The sequence below is a fragment of the Pezoporus wallicus genome, unplaced genomic scaffold (genome assembly GCF_028554395.1).
Source record: "Pezoporus wallicus isolate ANWC-B61680 ecotype Strahan unplaced genomic scaffold, APGP_CSIRO_Pwel_v1 contig_2132, whole genome shotgun sequence".
Classification (NCBI taxonomy): Eukaryota; Metazoa; Chordata; class Aves; order Psittaciformes; family Psittacidae; genus Pezoporus; species Pezoporus wallicus.
Genome location: NW_026637551.1, coordinates 1,952,437 through 1,966,085, shown reverse-complemented (window position 1 = coordinate 1,966,085; position 13,649 = coordinate 1,952,437). Strand labels below are relative to the sequence as shown.

General features: G+C 37.9%; 1 protein-coding gene across 5 annotated transcripts in view; it reads left to right on the top strand.

Annotated features, from left to right (window-relative positions):
• Window positions 1-12,596, top strand: part of BNC2 (basonuclin zinc finger protein 2) — a 338,371-nt gene extending 325,775 nt beyond the window's left edge. For 3 of the 5 annotated variants that reach the window (XM_057406293.1, XM_057406294.1, XM_057406296.1), the window contains one exon: window positions 11,831-12,595. In XM_057406293.1, coding sequence (XP_057262276.1) covers window positions 11,831-12,491 — 661 coding nt within the window. In that variant the 3' untranslated portion in view covers window positions 12,492-12,595. Of the gene's footprint in view, window positions 1-3,977; window positions 4,022-11,830 lie in introns of those variants that run through there. The other 2 variants (XM_057406295.1, XM_057406297.1) reach the window with 2 other exon arrangements.
• The last annotated feature ends 1,053 nt before the right edge of the window (window positions 12,597-13,649 follow it).

Here is a 13,649-nt window from a genome sequence, read left to right as displayed (position 1 = left end):
GCACAAAATGCGTAAATAAAGGTAGCCTAAACATGTATATATGTGTGTGTCTGTGGATGCGTGTACTGAAAGAAAACCTATACACAGCTGTGTTGGTAGATAAGGATCTAAAATTACACTGGGTAGAAGGAGAATTCAAATTCCCACTTAGAAAAGGTAAATAAACCCTTGTTTCATGAAGAAGATGCGCACAGATGATACATTGTGCAGGATTTCATGATGGGAGGAGGCATGCCTGGCAGGAAGGATAACAGATCCTGTGCTGGATGTCTCTCAGGTTTAATAGCCAGATAGGGGAGCAGCACTAATTCTGCAGTCTTTTTAGTCTGTTCCGTCACAGAAGTGGCACTGCTGGGTCAGTCAGCTCACTAGTAATTGTGTTTTACAGACTTCTAAAGCAATTGGCTCAGTCAGTCCCAATTCAATAAAAGTGGAGAGCGAGAGTGAAGAGCACTTTTGTTCTATTTTTTACTTGAAATTATTTCATTCAGCAGTCTGTCTTTTTTATTACCAAGATTTGACATTAGCACTCCAAGCTATATTAGCATCCATTTCAGCAGTTCAGTAATGGTATTAAAAAAACACTTAACTTCAACGGTGAATGGTTGTATGACAGTACCATAAAAATCCACATTAAAAAAAAAAAAAAACTTATGTATTTGTCCCTGCAAATTATTTTTCACTTGTTTAACCACTTCAAAACTACACCGTCTTGACTGGTGTTTGCAAGAGCTGTAGCAGCAGGGAAGGCTTGTAAAGGAGGTGAGGAGCGACTGCAGCAACAGTGGCATGAAGGAAAAAAAATAAGACATTTATAGAGGAGGAAAAATGTAATAGGAACATGCAAGTACACATACATGCACAATAAAGACCTCTCATTTTGGGTGGGTGCCTGTCATTCAATTGAAATAAGATTTTAAACTCAAATCACTCAAGGTAAGATCTTTGGCATCTTCCACATTTCTGGGATTTAATTTTGAAGGCAGAATTCTGCAAGCTTGGGATGGCAGCCTAACTATCTTGGCACTTGCAGCAAACTCATAAATGACTGCATTAGGTTCTAAATTTTGATTAAACATTCTGTAATTAATCAATGGTAGACATGAAGCTGTTGGCAAAGTCCAGAGCTGCAAAATGTTTAAGACATAAAACATTACAAAGTAATTAGAATGTGCTCCTTCAAGAGAAGGATTGCCTTCAATAAAGAGGTAAATGATAGCATCATGTTTATTGTGGACGTAGGCAGCCAGTGCAATATGATAAACTGCAGGAGATACACATATCAGTAATCATCCACATTATTAGTGTCATTAATCATAATTCTAAAAATATGACAGCAGCAGCCAACTTTTTGACCAATTTTGCCTCTGCCTGTTGGCCGTTATAACTTCACTAATAGACTGCAGAGCTCCTGTGTGTGGCAGTTTGCATTGAGAATGGAAGGTTAATTATATTTGAGCTGCTGATTCCTTCTCTCCTTGGAAAAGACTGAGCACTTTGACAATCCCCGGAGCTCACTGCTGTTAAACCAGTAAAAGTACTTTATTGAAATTTTCTTTGTTGGTCAGGAATGAGTGGATGTTTCAAATGAGATATAAGCGCCAGGCTGGGACGGCCGCTAATGTTTCTTCCAAAATAATCCTTGGACATCAAGCTGAACTCATACTTCCCTTAGATGTCTTTGCACAGTCTCTTGTGGATGGGTAAAAAGTTGAAAATTTAATAACCTCTGACAATAGTATGTATGGAAGAATCTCTTAGGATTTAAATTACTGAGGAGTTGGGACGTCAGTGAAGGGAAGTTATAGGATAATCAGCTATCAGTTGACCTGAAAGGGGTACTTATTTAGTAATGTAAAATTACTAATAGAGGAACCCTGTAGAAGTGCCACATAGTATTTGCATTTGTAGTTCCTCTGTATTATACAGATAAACCCAGACTTTTTAGACAAACAAAGAAGTGGGAATGAGAATTACCTTTGCATTGTGACCAAATGAAATGGTTTATTTATTTGCCACGGAACCTGAAATCTTACAAAACTGTCCCTGGATCTGCAGATTTATTATGAATTTGAACTTGTAATGCAATTGGTAAATAGTCTATGAACCTTCCAAGCAAGTAATGAATAATGTACTGCTGTTATTAATATCTAGGAGAGAAAAATTGGTTTCAAAACAGAATTATGGGAAGCTATGTGTTCTGGCTGTGTTTTATCTTTTTTGCGTTTACTGAAACTTGAAACTTAGTAAAATTCATGAGTGGGATGCTGAACTGAAGGGCCTGTTTGCATAAAATCTTGCAAAATTATCACATTTTACATGGCTGTTGTAACAGTGAAATAAAGGGTGAAAATGTCTGATTTTTTTCCAACATGTAATATTTAGATCATTTGGGGTTGAAAAGAAATGTTAATTCATGCAGTTTGGCACAGATTCTGTGTGGAAATTGTCTCAGTACTTCTTAAGAGGAAATACACCTTGTGTGAAGGATGAGCAAAATACTTCAACACACAGGAGATGAGGTCCTAATGCATGTCTGCTATGCAGTGCACAGGGATAAGCTTTTCCATAGAGTATGTGTAGATGTGTAGTTTATGGCAGTTGGACTGATTGTCAATGGTGCTGAGTACCTGTAATTTCCATTGAAGGATTTTGTGGTAAATCGGATGACCTTCTCATGCATGTAACATTGCTACACTCAATTAATTCACTTAGGAAATATTCTGTCAGATAAATCTTTTTATTCTAAACTTTCTCAACCAGTCCGGATGTTAGACAAGAGTGCTGGCTATTTTGTAACGAGTCTGTTTTGCTTCCAGGCAGCTAGTAAAGTGAGAGGTTGAAGTGTTGCAACACAATTTTGATCATTTCTGAGTAACTTGGCAAGTACGCCAGTGGTTGTGCTTTCTGTTTGTAATATCTTTTGATCTTTAATGGACAACAATAGTAATATATTAAGAGAGCGACATGACCTTGATGCTTCTGAGCACACACAGCTGTTATGAAAGTGTAATTCTGTTCACACCGTAAGGACCGTCTCACTAAACACCTCAACAGGTATGTACTGAATTATTGGGCCTTTCAAGAATCCTTGATTTTACATTTCAAATTGTTTGGTAGCAAACATTGCCATCAGGTATTAGTTCCACATTTAACCTGAGTATTTGCTCACAGTCAGCTATCCTGCCTTCCCAAATGCCATCTCTGCATTGACATTTTTTACGCATTCCACAGCGATGACAAATTGTTTTCAGACTGTAACTGTGGATTAAGTATGCAAAAGGCATGTTTGCCACTGCCAACAAACCAATAATTCTCACTAACATCTTCAGAGTTACAACATTTATAAAGTTGCAAAGTGGAGTAAACAAACCATCTGTTTGGCTTTACCATATATGTCATGCTCTCTTATTAGCATATTACGATTCATTTAGTAAACAAATTTGGTGATTTCGTTCATGTCAAAGTTAGAGGGAGCTTGAAGATGATTAACATTCCTGGGACAGGCACATTAATACATTGCTTCCTCTGCAAAGTTAAATGGCTTCTCAGGAGAATCACCCCTTGTTGACAAGATGAGACTGTCAATTTTGTTTGCCTGCCACATTAGGGGCCATAAGGGGATGGGAAGCTCTGAGAAAGAGGAGCCGTGTAGGCAGCATAATTCACTGCGAATTGAAAAAAGAAGTCTAATTCTGATAAATGGTCGACCCCAATATATCCTACCTGTTATTACAACAGACGTGCCGTATCTGTGCAGTAAATTAGTTAAACCCCTAAAGAGTTTGATGGGAGCTTATCTTCAAGTGAATAATTTGAGTGTAGAGGGAGCTGTCTTCGTGACCAGTGTGAGTGATTTGTTTCATATTGAAAGGGATTGAAATGACTGGGCTCCACATCTTTAATTTGCAAGAACTTGCTTGTCCTTTATTTCCTGTATTTAATAAGCACTGTTTTTTTTTTCACTTTTTTAATAGGTGCTGAACTGTATTTTACCTTTTGGATTTTCTTCCTATGAAAGGTTAATATTTTTCAGATTCTATGCAATTTAAAGCCTGAAGAACTGATGTTATTACCCAAACTGTTCATGTAGAAATGCCGTGTTTTCATTGGGTAGTATAGTATTTTGTCTTCATTTATTGTTCTAACATGTGACCCCTATCCCTACTTTTCCCCTTATGTTTAGAGGCAAACTAAACATGATCAAATATATGGAAGTGCTACTTCAAAGGCTGAAACCTTGGCTCTGTTCAGATAAATGGGAATTCTATAATTTTGGTCAGATGAGGATTTCAAACCTTTATTATTTTTGCTTAGATTTATGGATTTTTTTTTCATTTTTAACTAAAAACAAACAAGCAAGCAAAACTATGTCAAAGCCTGCTGGTAGAGTGGCAAAATTAGAACAAAAATTAACTGAGAAAATAATTTCTTTAACAGTTTCCATTACTAATTAAATTCCAGGAACTGTTTTATTGTTGATTCTCTTAAGTAAATGTGGGAAATTATTGCTGCTTCCTTCTTGAAAAAATATCAGAATTATGTATATTGTTATATTTAGCCAGAGTCTTACTTTCTGGTTCTTTGATTTTAGCTGCATGAAACCCAGCACTTTCAGTCTGCAGAGATTCTGAAAAGCATAAAATTCTGGGTTTACTTTCTGTTCTGTTCACATATCCTGAGCCTTTCTATGAGCTTCAGGCTTAAATAAGCACGAAAGGAACATGAAATGGAGGTAAGACCACAATACTTTGCTGAAATTTTTAAACAAACCCATAAATCTTAATTGACAGCCTTTGAGGTGAAAAGAAACAAAGAGAACTTTGCTTTAACATTTAATTATAGTAAAAACATAGGCTGAAGATAGGGGTGGAAAAAGTCTCATGGGAGGAATAACTAAAGATTCCTTGTTTATGATATTTTAAACCAGATTGACAGTGCTTAGTTTTAGACTAAATATAGCAGAAGGATACCTTGTAGGGAGCCTGTACAACCTGAGCAGTTACTTCAGTATCCAACTTTAAGAAAAGGTTTACCGATCTGTACATTAACCATCAGACAAATGTATCCTGCCTTTGATTTTGTAGTAGAACATTCTTAAAACTGCTGAAGATTGTGTGGTTTCATGTTTTGTAAACCAATAGAGCTTCTGTCTTCCTAAAAAAAAAAAAAAAAAACACTAAACCAAACCCAAAGAAATCTATTATTACCTGAAAGAACAGAATTTAACACAAAATAGTTTAATATTGATTTTTAATGCAGTAAGTCTCCAATATAATTTTAATGCATTACTTAATGCTGAGATCACTTATTTTATCTTAAAGAAAAGCTGTCAAAGACTGATGGCCCCCTGCTGTGACCTCCTGTCTGCGATTTTTTTGCAGTGTTAGAATGATAGGGTTGGGTGGTATTACTTTGGCAAATAGTGTATTTGCCAGAAAATACCTTTTTAGAACATTTAAGTAAAACAGATTGGGATACTGATTTATTTGGAAACATAGGAAGAAAAGGTGTGGTGGGATAGAACTAGAAATGTGGGAAATTATTCACTTTGGAATTTTAATGAACAATACAATGTGCTTTGATGTTTGAGTGAGATTTTCATCAGGGAACTTTGTCACACCCAGCCAACAAGGAGCAAGAGGCCAATAGCTAGGACATTTAACTGAGACATTGGTTGGCTTGGCCTTTCTGTCTGACAGCATCAGGGACTGGAAAATGGGTTTCCTGAGGCCCTAACCGATTGCCCTAACAATTACACTGCTGCTTCATTCTCCTCTCTTTTTCTCTTATCCCCTTAATATATAAGTGTAATCATATTTTCTGTTTCTAAAAAGTTGAGAAAATAATGCTTAATGTTTCATTTTCAACAGCCTGCCCTGTCCCAAACTGTGAGCAACACATTCCACCCAATTTTTCATGCAGTTAGGTTTGTGCTCCGTATAATACTTGAATTTAAATTAACAGGGTACTCTTTATCATCCAAATTCCCCAACTCTGCTGTGCACATCAGAGATGAGGCTTGCCCTTGTGCAGATAGGCGTGCAGGCACAGGTGCATCTGAAGTTGGCCTGGAGTCATGCATAGAATTCATGCCAGTTCCTTTGCCAGGACAAATTCTACTCTCTGATACATCTCTCCTCACTCACTTCAGACAGAAATAAGAAGACTGACTAAGTAAAAATAAACTAAAATAAAGCAGCCATTTCATTTTTCTTTGCAACAAATGGATAGTAAATTAACAAAATCAGATTCATTGCCAGTGCAGAAAGAAACTGCCCAGTCTGGATTTATGAGCTGTGTAAATGGCATGTACATTTAATTGACCATATTTCCTAGGTCTTCTGTTGATGCCTAGTGCATCTCTCACTACAGGAGCTTGCTAGTAGTAGGTGGGGTGAACCGACAATGAATTCTAATTATGGAAGGATACTTCTGTGAACTTCACAAGAGAAGGCAAATGTTACCTACCACCAGTGAGATCATACCCACAGTCAGAGATCTGCTGTAGTCACTGTAGTGCTCTGCATTGTGCTGCCACTGAAACTCTTGTCTGAAAGGGCAGTGGTGAATTGGGAGGCGAGATACCCTTGCCTCTTGGCCCAAACCACAGATTTCGTATGTATCATCATATGGATGGATCAATAAGGATCTTATTAGGTCAAGTATTTTATGTTTTCTCTACATATACATACCTCTGCCATCCAGTGGGGTTCTTCAAGGTTCTTTCCCTGCAAATACAGCAGCAAGTGCAGTGTAAAGGACTCCAGATATGGTCTTAAATTAGCTACCTCAGGTATAAGGAATAATGGAGCCACAGCAAGCTGAAGCTCAGCTGGTTTTGACATACCTTGCTTCATGATTTTCCAACTGTTTAATGGCAGTGCTTGTGCACTGGCGCAAATCACTCTGTCTGAGCTGTGCCTCAGCTTACTCATGGAACATTGGTAACGTACCTGGGAGCAGTATTCAGAGAAGGAAATGGTAGCATTGTAAATCACATCGGGGAACAGAACAGGTATAGCAAGAAACTATAGGTGCTGTGGGGAGGAGCAGATGAACATAAGACAAGGTGTCTAGCATTGGCTGATAGCTGGTAGTGGACTTGTTGGGATTTGAGAGTGAAAAAGCAGGGGAGAAGTAGTTGGATTAGGATAGAATATTTCAATTTGGTTTGGAGAAGGGGATCTGGGAACTACTGGAACAATTTAACATGGTTGAATAAGTACATTTTCAAAAAAAAAGCAAGGAAGATCAGCCCTGGATGAGAGAAGTTAAAAATAGTCATATTTATAAAGAGAAAACATAATTTGGACTGGGCCAATATTTGTGATGCTGGATTTTTCTTCTCATGTCTTTCTTTCTGCTGTTTGGAGCTACTTGGTCAGATTACACATTGGCAATACTCTTCTGCCTTTATATCTGAATAATAGCCTTCATAGCTTCATCGCAAGTCATACTTCATTTCTGCCCCTAAGCTAAACCCTATTCTATCTGGCAATTGCCAGTGCTTGTGTTTTCCCAGAAAGTGTCTCTTTATAAACTTCCGTGTCTGTATTACTCCTCTTTCTAGCCTGCTTTTATCCATACTCTTCTTCCTTAGTTCCATTTTTTTGATTATGGATCCATTTTTTGTAGCTGTCCTTACATGCATGGGCATGTTCCTCCTACACATAACTTTTCACAAAGAAACCTTGGGAATGCTGCTTTCAATCCTGAACATACCATCTTTATGCAGGGCACCGTAGAAGTAGCACCTTGCACAGTATACTCAGTCTGCGCCTCATGGTGCAATGCTACATTCAGTTGTTTAGCAGATGGAAAAGGGGTGTAGGGTCAGTCTCTGAGCAGTCTAGACTGGTGCATCTATGAAAATACACTTTTCCTTCCTTTCTATCCCAACAATCATTCAGCTACTGGACATGTGAGTTGCTCGTATCTTCAGCGCACAGTATTTTTAATTCTGAGGTTTTAGCCTCTGTGACTTTGGTTTTGTTATAAGATTTCAAAACTTGATGTTGAAATAAATGAACATTTTCTCACAATTTCTTCCTCCCATCCCTACCAGGATGTTTTTGCATATGATATTTAGGAAGAGTATTAAACACAAGTGAAATAGATTAAGAAATGAATGTAAAAGAATCAATTCTTTTGAACTGTGGTTGCATAATGGAAATCGACTGCTATGAATGAACCTATGTTCAGAAGTTACGAACAGCAGAGCTAATGCACTGCCATGAGTTCATCTTTATTATTGCATTACACCTGAATCAATTGATAAAGTAGCTTCTTTTTAAGGCTAGGAATGGCACTTAATTGAATAAAAGTCGATGTAATTATATTAGGAGAATCCAACAGTACTGCTGACAGCGGAAAAGGGACACTACTGAGCAGAGTGCCAGAACTGGTCCGCACATTTCTGCACATCGTTTGCCTGACAGATATTATGGGCTGGTACATACTTTAACTAGATTACTGATTGCCACTGCTGTAAGTGAGAATTGAATAAGAGAAGCTTCTCTTCTTATCAGAGCATCAGCAGGGTTTGCATCCTTACACTGGTCTTTCTCAGAATGGCCTCTGTCCATCTGGGGCTCAGTGGCCCTCTTTAATGTGGTAATTTATTCTTATCTCTTCATTCAGTGAATGCTGGACTTATTTTCATTGCATGCCTGCTGGCTGCTGTTTTTCTCAGCAGCAAACCAAGGAAATAGGAGCACAGATGCATGGAAACAGTTACAGTTATCCTGACTAGTTTCTACACTGCAGCAAATTCCTGTACCAGGGGAGTGAGGGAGAGAAATCAGAAGAAATAAACACATGAGCACTTTATGAGTAGTTTGCAGTTAGCATTATGATGATAAGCACAAATGTGCTTTTATGATCTTGTAGTAACACTGGTCAGTGTGGACATGCCTTCACAGTAAGCATTTCCTGTACTGCACTTAGCAACTTTGCGTGGAACAGTGTGCCATCTGACATCAGCAAGGCAGGGAACTGCCAGGGCTACTGTTTATCATTCATGTATGTGTGCACTGCATGCATCTGCTCAAAACTCATTTGTGGATGATAACGGGGATGCTGTGAATTTGCTTTGATTAATTTGCTTTATGTTTTTCATATTGTGTGTTGGAGTCAGTTTCCATCAGGACAACAGTATAAGTGAGATTACAACTGATAAAAATACAGTTTCGCAGTCAAGACTTTTTTAGAAAGTCTGTATTTTATTGGTTTCAGATATTATTTTCTTTTTCCTTTCTTTTTTTTTTTTTTAAACACATATGTCTGGACTGGAATGTGAATTTGTTCTCTCTCTCTCCTCCCTTCCCCCCCCCCCCCTTCTCTTTTTTGCTCTTTTCTTTCTCTCTCTTTTGTGATCTCAATTTAGCAAAAGATTAGAAAGCTGATCTTATCACAAGGTAAGCTCAGCCTTCCTAAGTGCAGTGTGGGGATATGCATAATTACACTTCTGCTCCCTAAAAAAGCAATGGTGCTATACTTGCTTGTGTGAAAGAAGTGTTTCCCATGTGAGAGAAAAACAAGGAATACTCTCCACTTTTTCTACCCTTGCCCATACCTCTCAACTGTTTCTCATTAGGAGAGAAATTTTCCATTCTAGACCCTCCCTTACTGGAATAATTGCATCCCAAGCAGACATGCAGACATGATTCAATTAGACTCCAGTTCAGTATCAGTTTTATGTCAGAGAACAGTTACCTGCATTTGCAGGTGAGTGGGACAGATCACTTCTATTGCTATGTTCTGTATTTATTCCCAAATGTTATGTGCAAAAGACAGATGAATCACAAACAAAGTGATAGAAAATTACAGAAATTAACTCCACATCAATTTAATCTTCCTATATTTGCATTTTCCTCACTCATCTGCATTGTACTGCTGTACCCTATTTGAGACTTCAGTTGGTTGAGAGATATGTTTCAAAGGGTTTTGTAAAACAAAAGCTTTCAAGGAAATTTTGCTAATAGCTATTGTACCCCTTTCCCCTCCTGTTGCAGGTTTTTTTTGGGGGGTAGGGGGGGTGTTTTTTTTTTTTTGTTGTTGTTGGTTGAGTTTTGTTTGTTTTTACTGTAGGATCTGAATGTCTGTAAAATATTTGATCCTTGTTGTACCTTCCCTTGCCAATTTTATACCTAGTGCTTTTTTGCAAATTAAAGTATTCCTATGTTAAAACTCTCTTTCTCTCTCTCTCTCTTTTCCTTCCCCTTACACCCCCCTTACCCCCCTTCTTTTCCCTCCTACATTTGGGCTCTGATCTGCAATTTATAATGGGCAGACAGACTGGTGAGTCTGCATGTTGTAAATTGCGGGTTTGGGTCCTTAGCTTGCAAAGAATGTTATGCAGTAGAACTTCGCTAATTGTTTTCTTACTGACTTCAAAATCCAGTCACCTTCCAAAGAAACTGAGTAAATATTTGTTGTTTCCTCAGCAATGGTGCACATTCTGAATACTGAACCCTAAAGTTTTCTAACACTGAAAACTTTATACTGATTTCTTATTATTAAGCACTTTGACAAAACGAGCATGTTCTGTGGTCAGAGGTCTTTGATGTCTGTCATGTTGTTTGTTCGTTGCATTGCTAATTCAGAAAATGCTGTTTTTCAAAGAGGATTTCCTGATACTACTGCAAATCAGTGAGGTTCTACTGCAATGGGTGAATAAAGACGATGTCAAAAGTGGAGAGTAGAATGCAACATTTAAAATAATAGGCTGCTTTACACAGTTACTAATCCAAAAGCTTACATTTTGTTTGCAAGTGTAGAACTTTATTTCTTGAGAGCAAGGGCCTAGATTCTGTAAAACACTTGAGAATATTTCAACTTGCAGCTCTTGGAATCTGCTCCAAACCACTGACGTCAGTGACAGCTTTTCCAGTGTCTCTTGAACACCCATGCTGACTTCAGCATATACCTAAACCAAAGGTCATGCTCAAGAGTTTTAACTGATTTGAGGCAAAATTCTCATTGCCATTAGTATGGTCTTTTTGCTGGAAATTACACTGCTTGGGTCACTGGGCACTGCATTGGACACCCAACTGGAAAAGTATAGGGAGGAGTGGCCGTGTCCTCCCAGAAGGACGGAACCAGTGACTTTGGCTAAGATTTTAGGAAACTTACATGTAGATTTCAGAGACTTGTTCTTCTGAACCCTTCAAGTCCTTTCCTTCTTGTTTTGGCCCAATTCTGAATCCCTTTATACCAGAATTAAATTATCAGAATCAGGACCTCCGACTATGTATCATTCAGTTACCTTTATTTTTTTTCTCTTCATATATTCCACTTACACAGTCATGTGAGTACCTACATATATATATATATATATAAATATATATAGATAAAAGATATATTTATATGTATGTAAAATATATAAGGATATGGATATAGAGACAGACATAGATACAAACACACACAGATACTGCATATATCAATAATATTTTCTCTTGAAGCAAGGCTTTTAGGAAGGCCAGCAGGGATTCAGAAACCAAGAAGAGCATTTTGCATTTGCTGCTAGTGCAATTTATTATTTTGTAAATATCAAATAAAAGGGTTGTAGCTGCTGCTGGGACTAATGTTGAGGAGCAGTAGCTGAAAAGAAAAATAATATGGGGGTGCGGGGCTTGTTTTGGATTGGTTTTACGTTGAAATTCGTTCACCTATAACAAGATTGAATTTTCCAAGAAACATGGATTGGGGATATTTTTTATGATAGATTTTTGATAAATCAGACTTTGGATTTGGTGCTTGATGACTGTACATTTAATCAAAAATAACATACGTTTTTCCTGTTCTCCCTTCCTTCTTCCTTTCTCAGACACAGTGCTAACATAAACCTGCACCGTAAACTGTTGACCAAAGAACTGGATGACATGGGCCTGGACACCTCACAGCCTTCTCTTAGTAAGGACCTCCGTGATGAATTTTTGGTGAAGATATATGGCGCTCAGCACCAGATGGGGCTTGACATAAGGGAAGACACCTCCTCACCTGCTGGTACTGAGGATTCCCATATGAATGGGTATGGCAGGGGCATATCAGAAGACTATATGGTCCTAGACCTGAGCACCACCTCCAGCATCCAGTCCAGCAGCAGTATTCATTCCTCAAGAGAATCAGATGCAGGAAGTGATGAGGGCATTCTCCTGGATGACGTCGATGGGGCAAGTGACAGTGGGGAATCTGCCCACAAAGCAGATGCCCCTGCCTTAGCTGTAGGTATGGGCACTGATGTCCCAGGATCCCTCATGTTCAACAGTGTTTCGGTGAGCAACGGTGGGATAATGTGTAACATTTGCCACAAAATGTACAGCAACAAGGGGACCCTCAGAGTGCACTATAAAACAGTGCACTTGCGAGAAATGCACAAATGCAAAGTCCCTGGGTGCAACATGATGTTCTCCTCTGTCCGTAGCCGAAACCGGCACAGTCAGAACCCCAATCTGCATAAAAACATTCCTTTTGCTTCAGTAGATTAGTTCAAAGATGGACACAGCATAATGCCAGCTCTCAGAGAGGGCCCACCACATTTGAACTGCCATATACAGTCGTCTCCCTTTATATATATATATATATATATAAAAATATACATATATATATAATCATTTTCTTTTCTAACAAAAGAAACACCAGGTGCTTTTTTCCCCTTTGTTGGTTGTTGGGTTGTTTTGTTGTTTTATTTTTTACATTTTATTTGGGATAGAAACAAAAAGGTGGGATCTTTAATTTGGGGGAACAGACCCTTCACAAAAAAAGCCAACAAAACCAAGAAATATACCCACAGAAAACTTGCAGTTGTCCCTAGTTCTTAGAATGTTCTTGGTCATCTCCAAAAGGACAGTTTGTTTTACTCATGACTTTTGCCTGAAAAAAGAATGAAAAACAACAACAACAAAAAAAAAAAAAAGCAAACAAACAAAAAGAAAAAAAAATCTACTTAGTTGTCTTTGTGTCTTCTATGCATTGGGGATAACGTTCTACTAAGCATGGCTGTTACACTTGTATATATATATTGAGCCTTGACAGGCCTATGATGTAAAACAATTGTATTGATGGTGGTTTAACTCTGATTTCTTTGCTTACTTTTTACAGTTACATTCAGCTGTTAGATAAACAGGAAAAATAGTTTGCTGGCTAGTCCTACTCATTTATGTTAGCTTTAATGCACATTTTTAAAAGAACCACGGTCTTGTTTTAACTACCTGCTAGATATAAGTAATACAGAGGTGCTGGCATGCTTTACAGTACCTGATCTAATACAGTTTTTTTGTCTTGTACTATTACATAAATCCAGTCATGCACTTTTTCGTACACTACAAGGGGATGTGTAATAATATCCATGCTTTTTTTTTTTTTTCCTTAAACTATTGCCATATTTTCAGTAAGTGTCTTTAAAAAAATACACTTAGATAAAAGTGGTCTGGTCAGTATGAGGGCATGAATGCCAAACAAAGAGTGTTAGTGTTTAGTGTTAATACAAAAGTGCCAACTTTGCACACATTTTGAAAAAAAGAAAATGTAGTTATTCACCATTACCACAGTTGTAGTTTTGGACTACAGGAAAAAATACTTGGGAGGGAAAAAGGATAAAGTGAAACACAGAATTCTTGGTGCTTTTGTCAAGTGCCAATTATTAC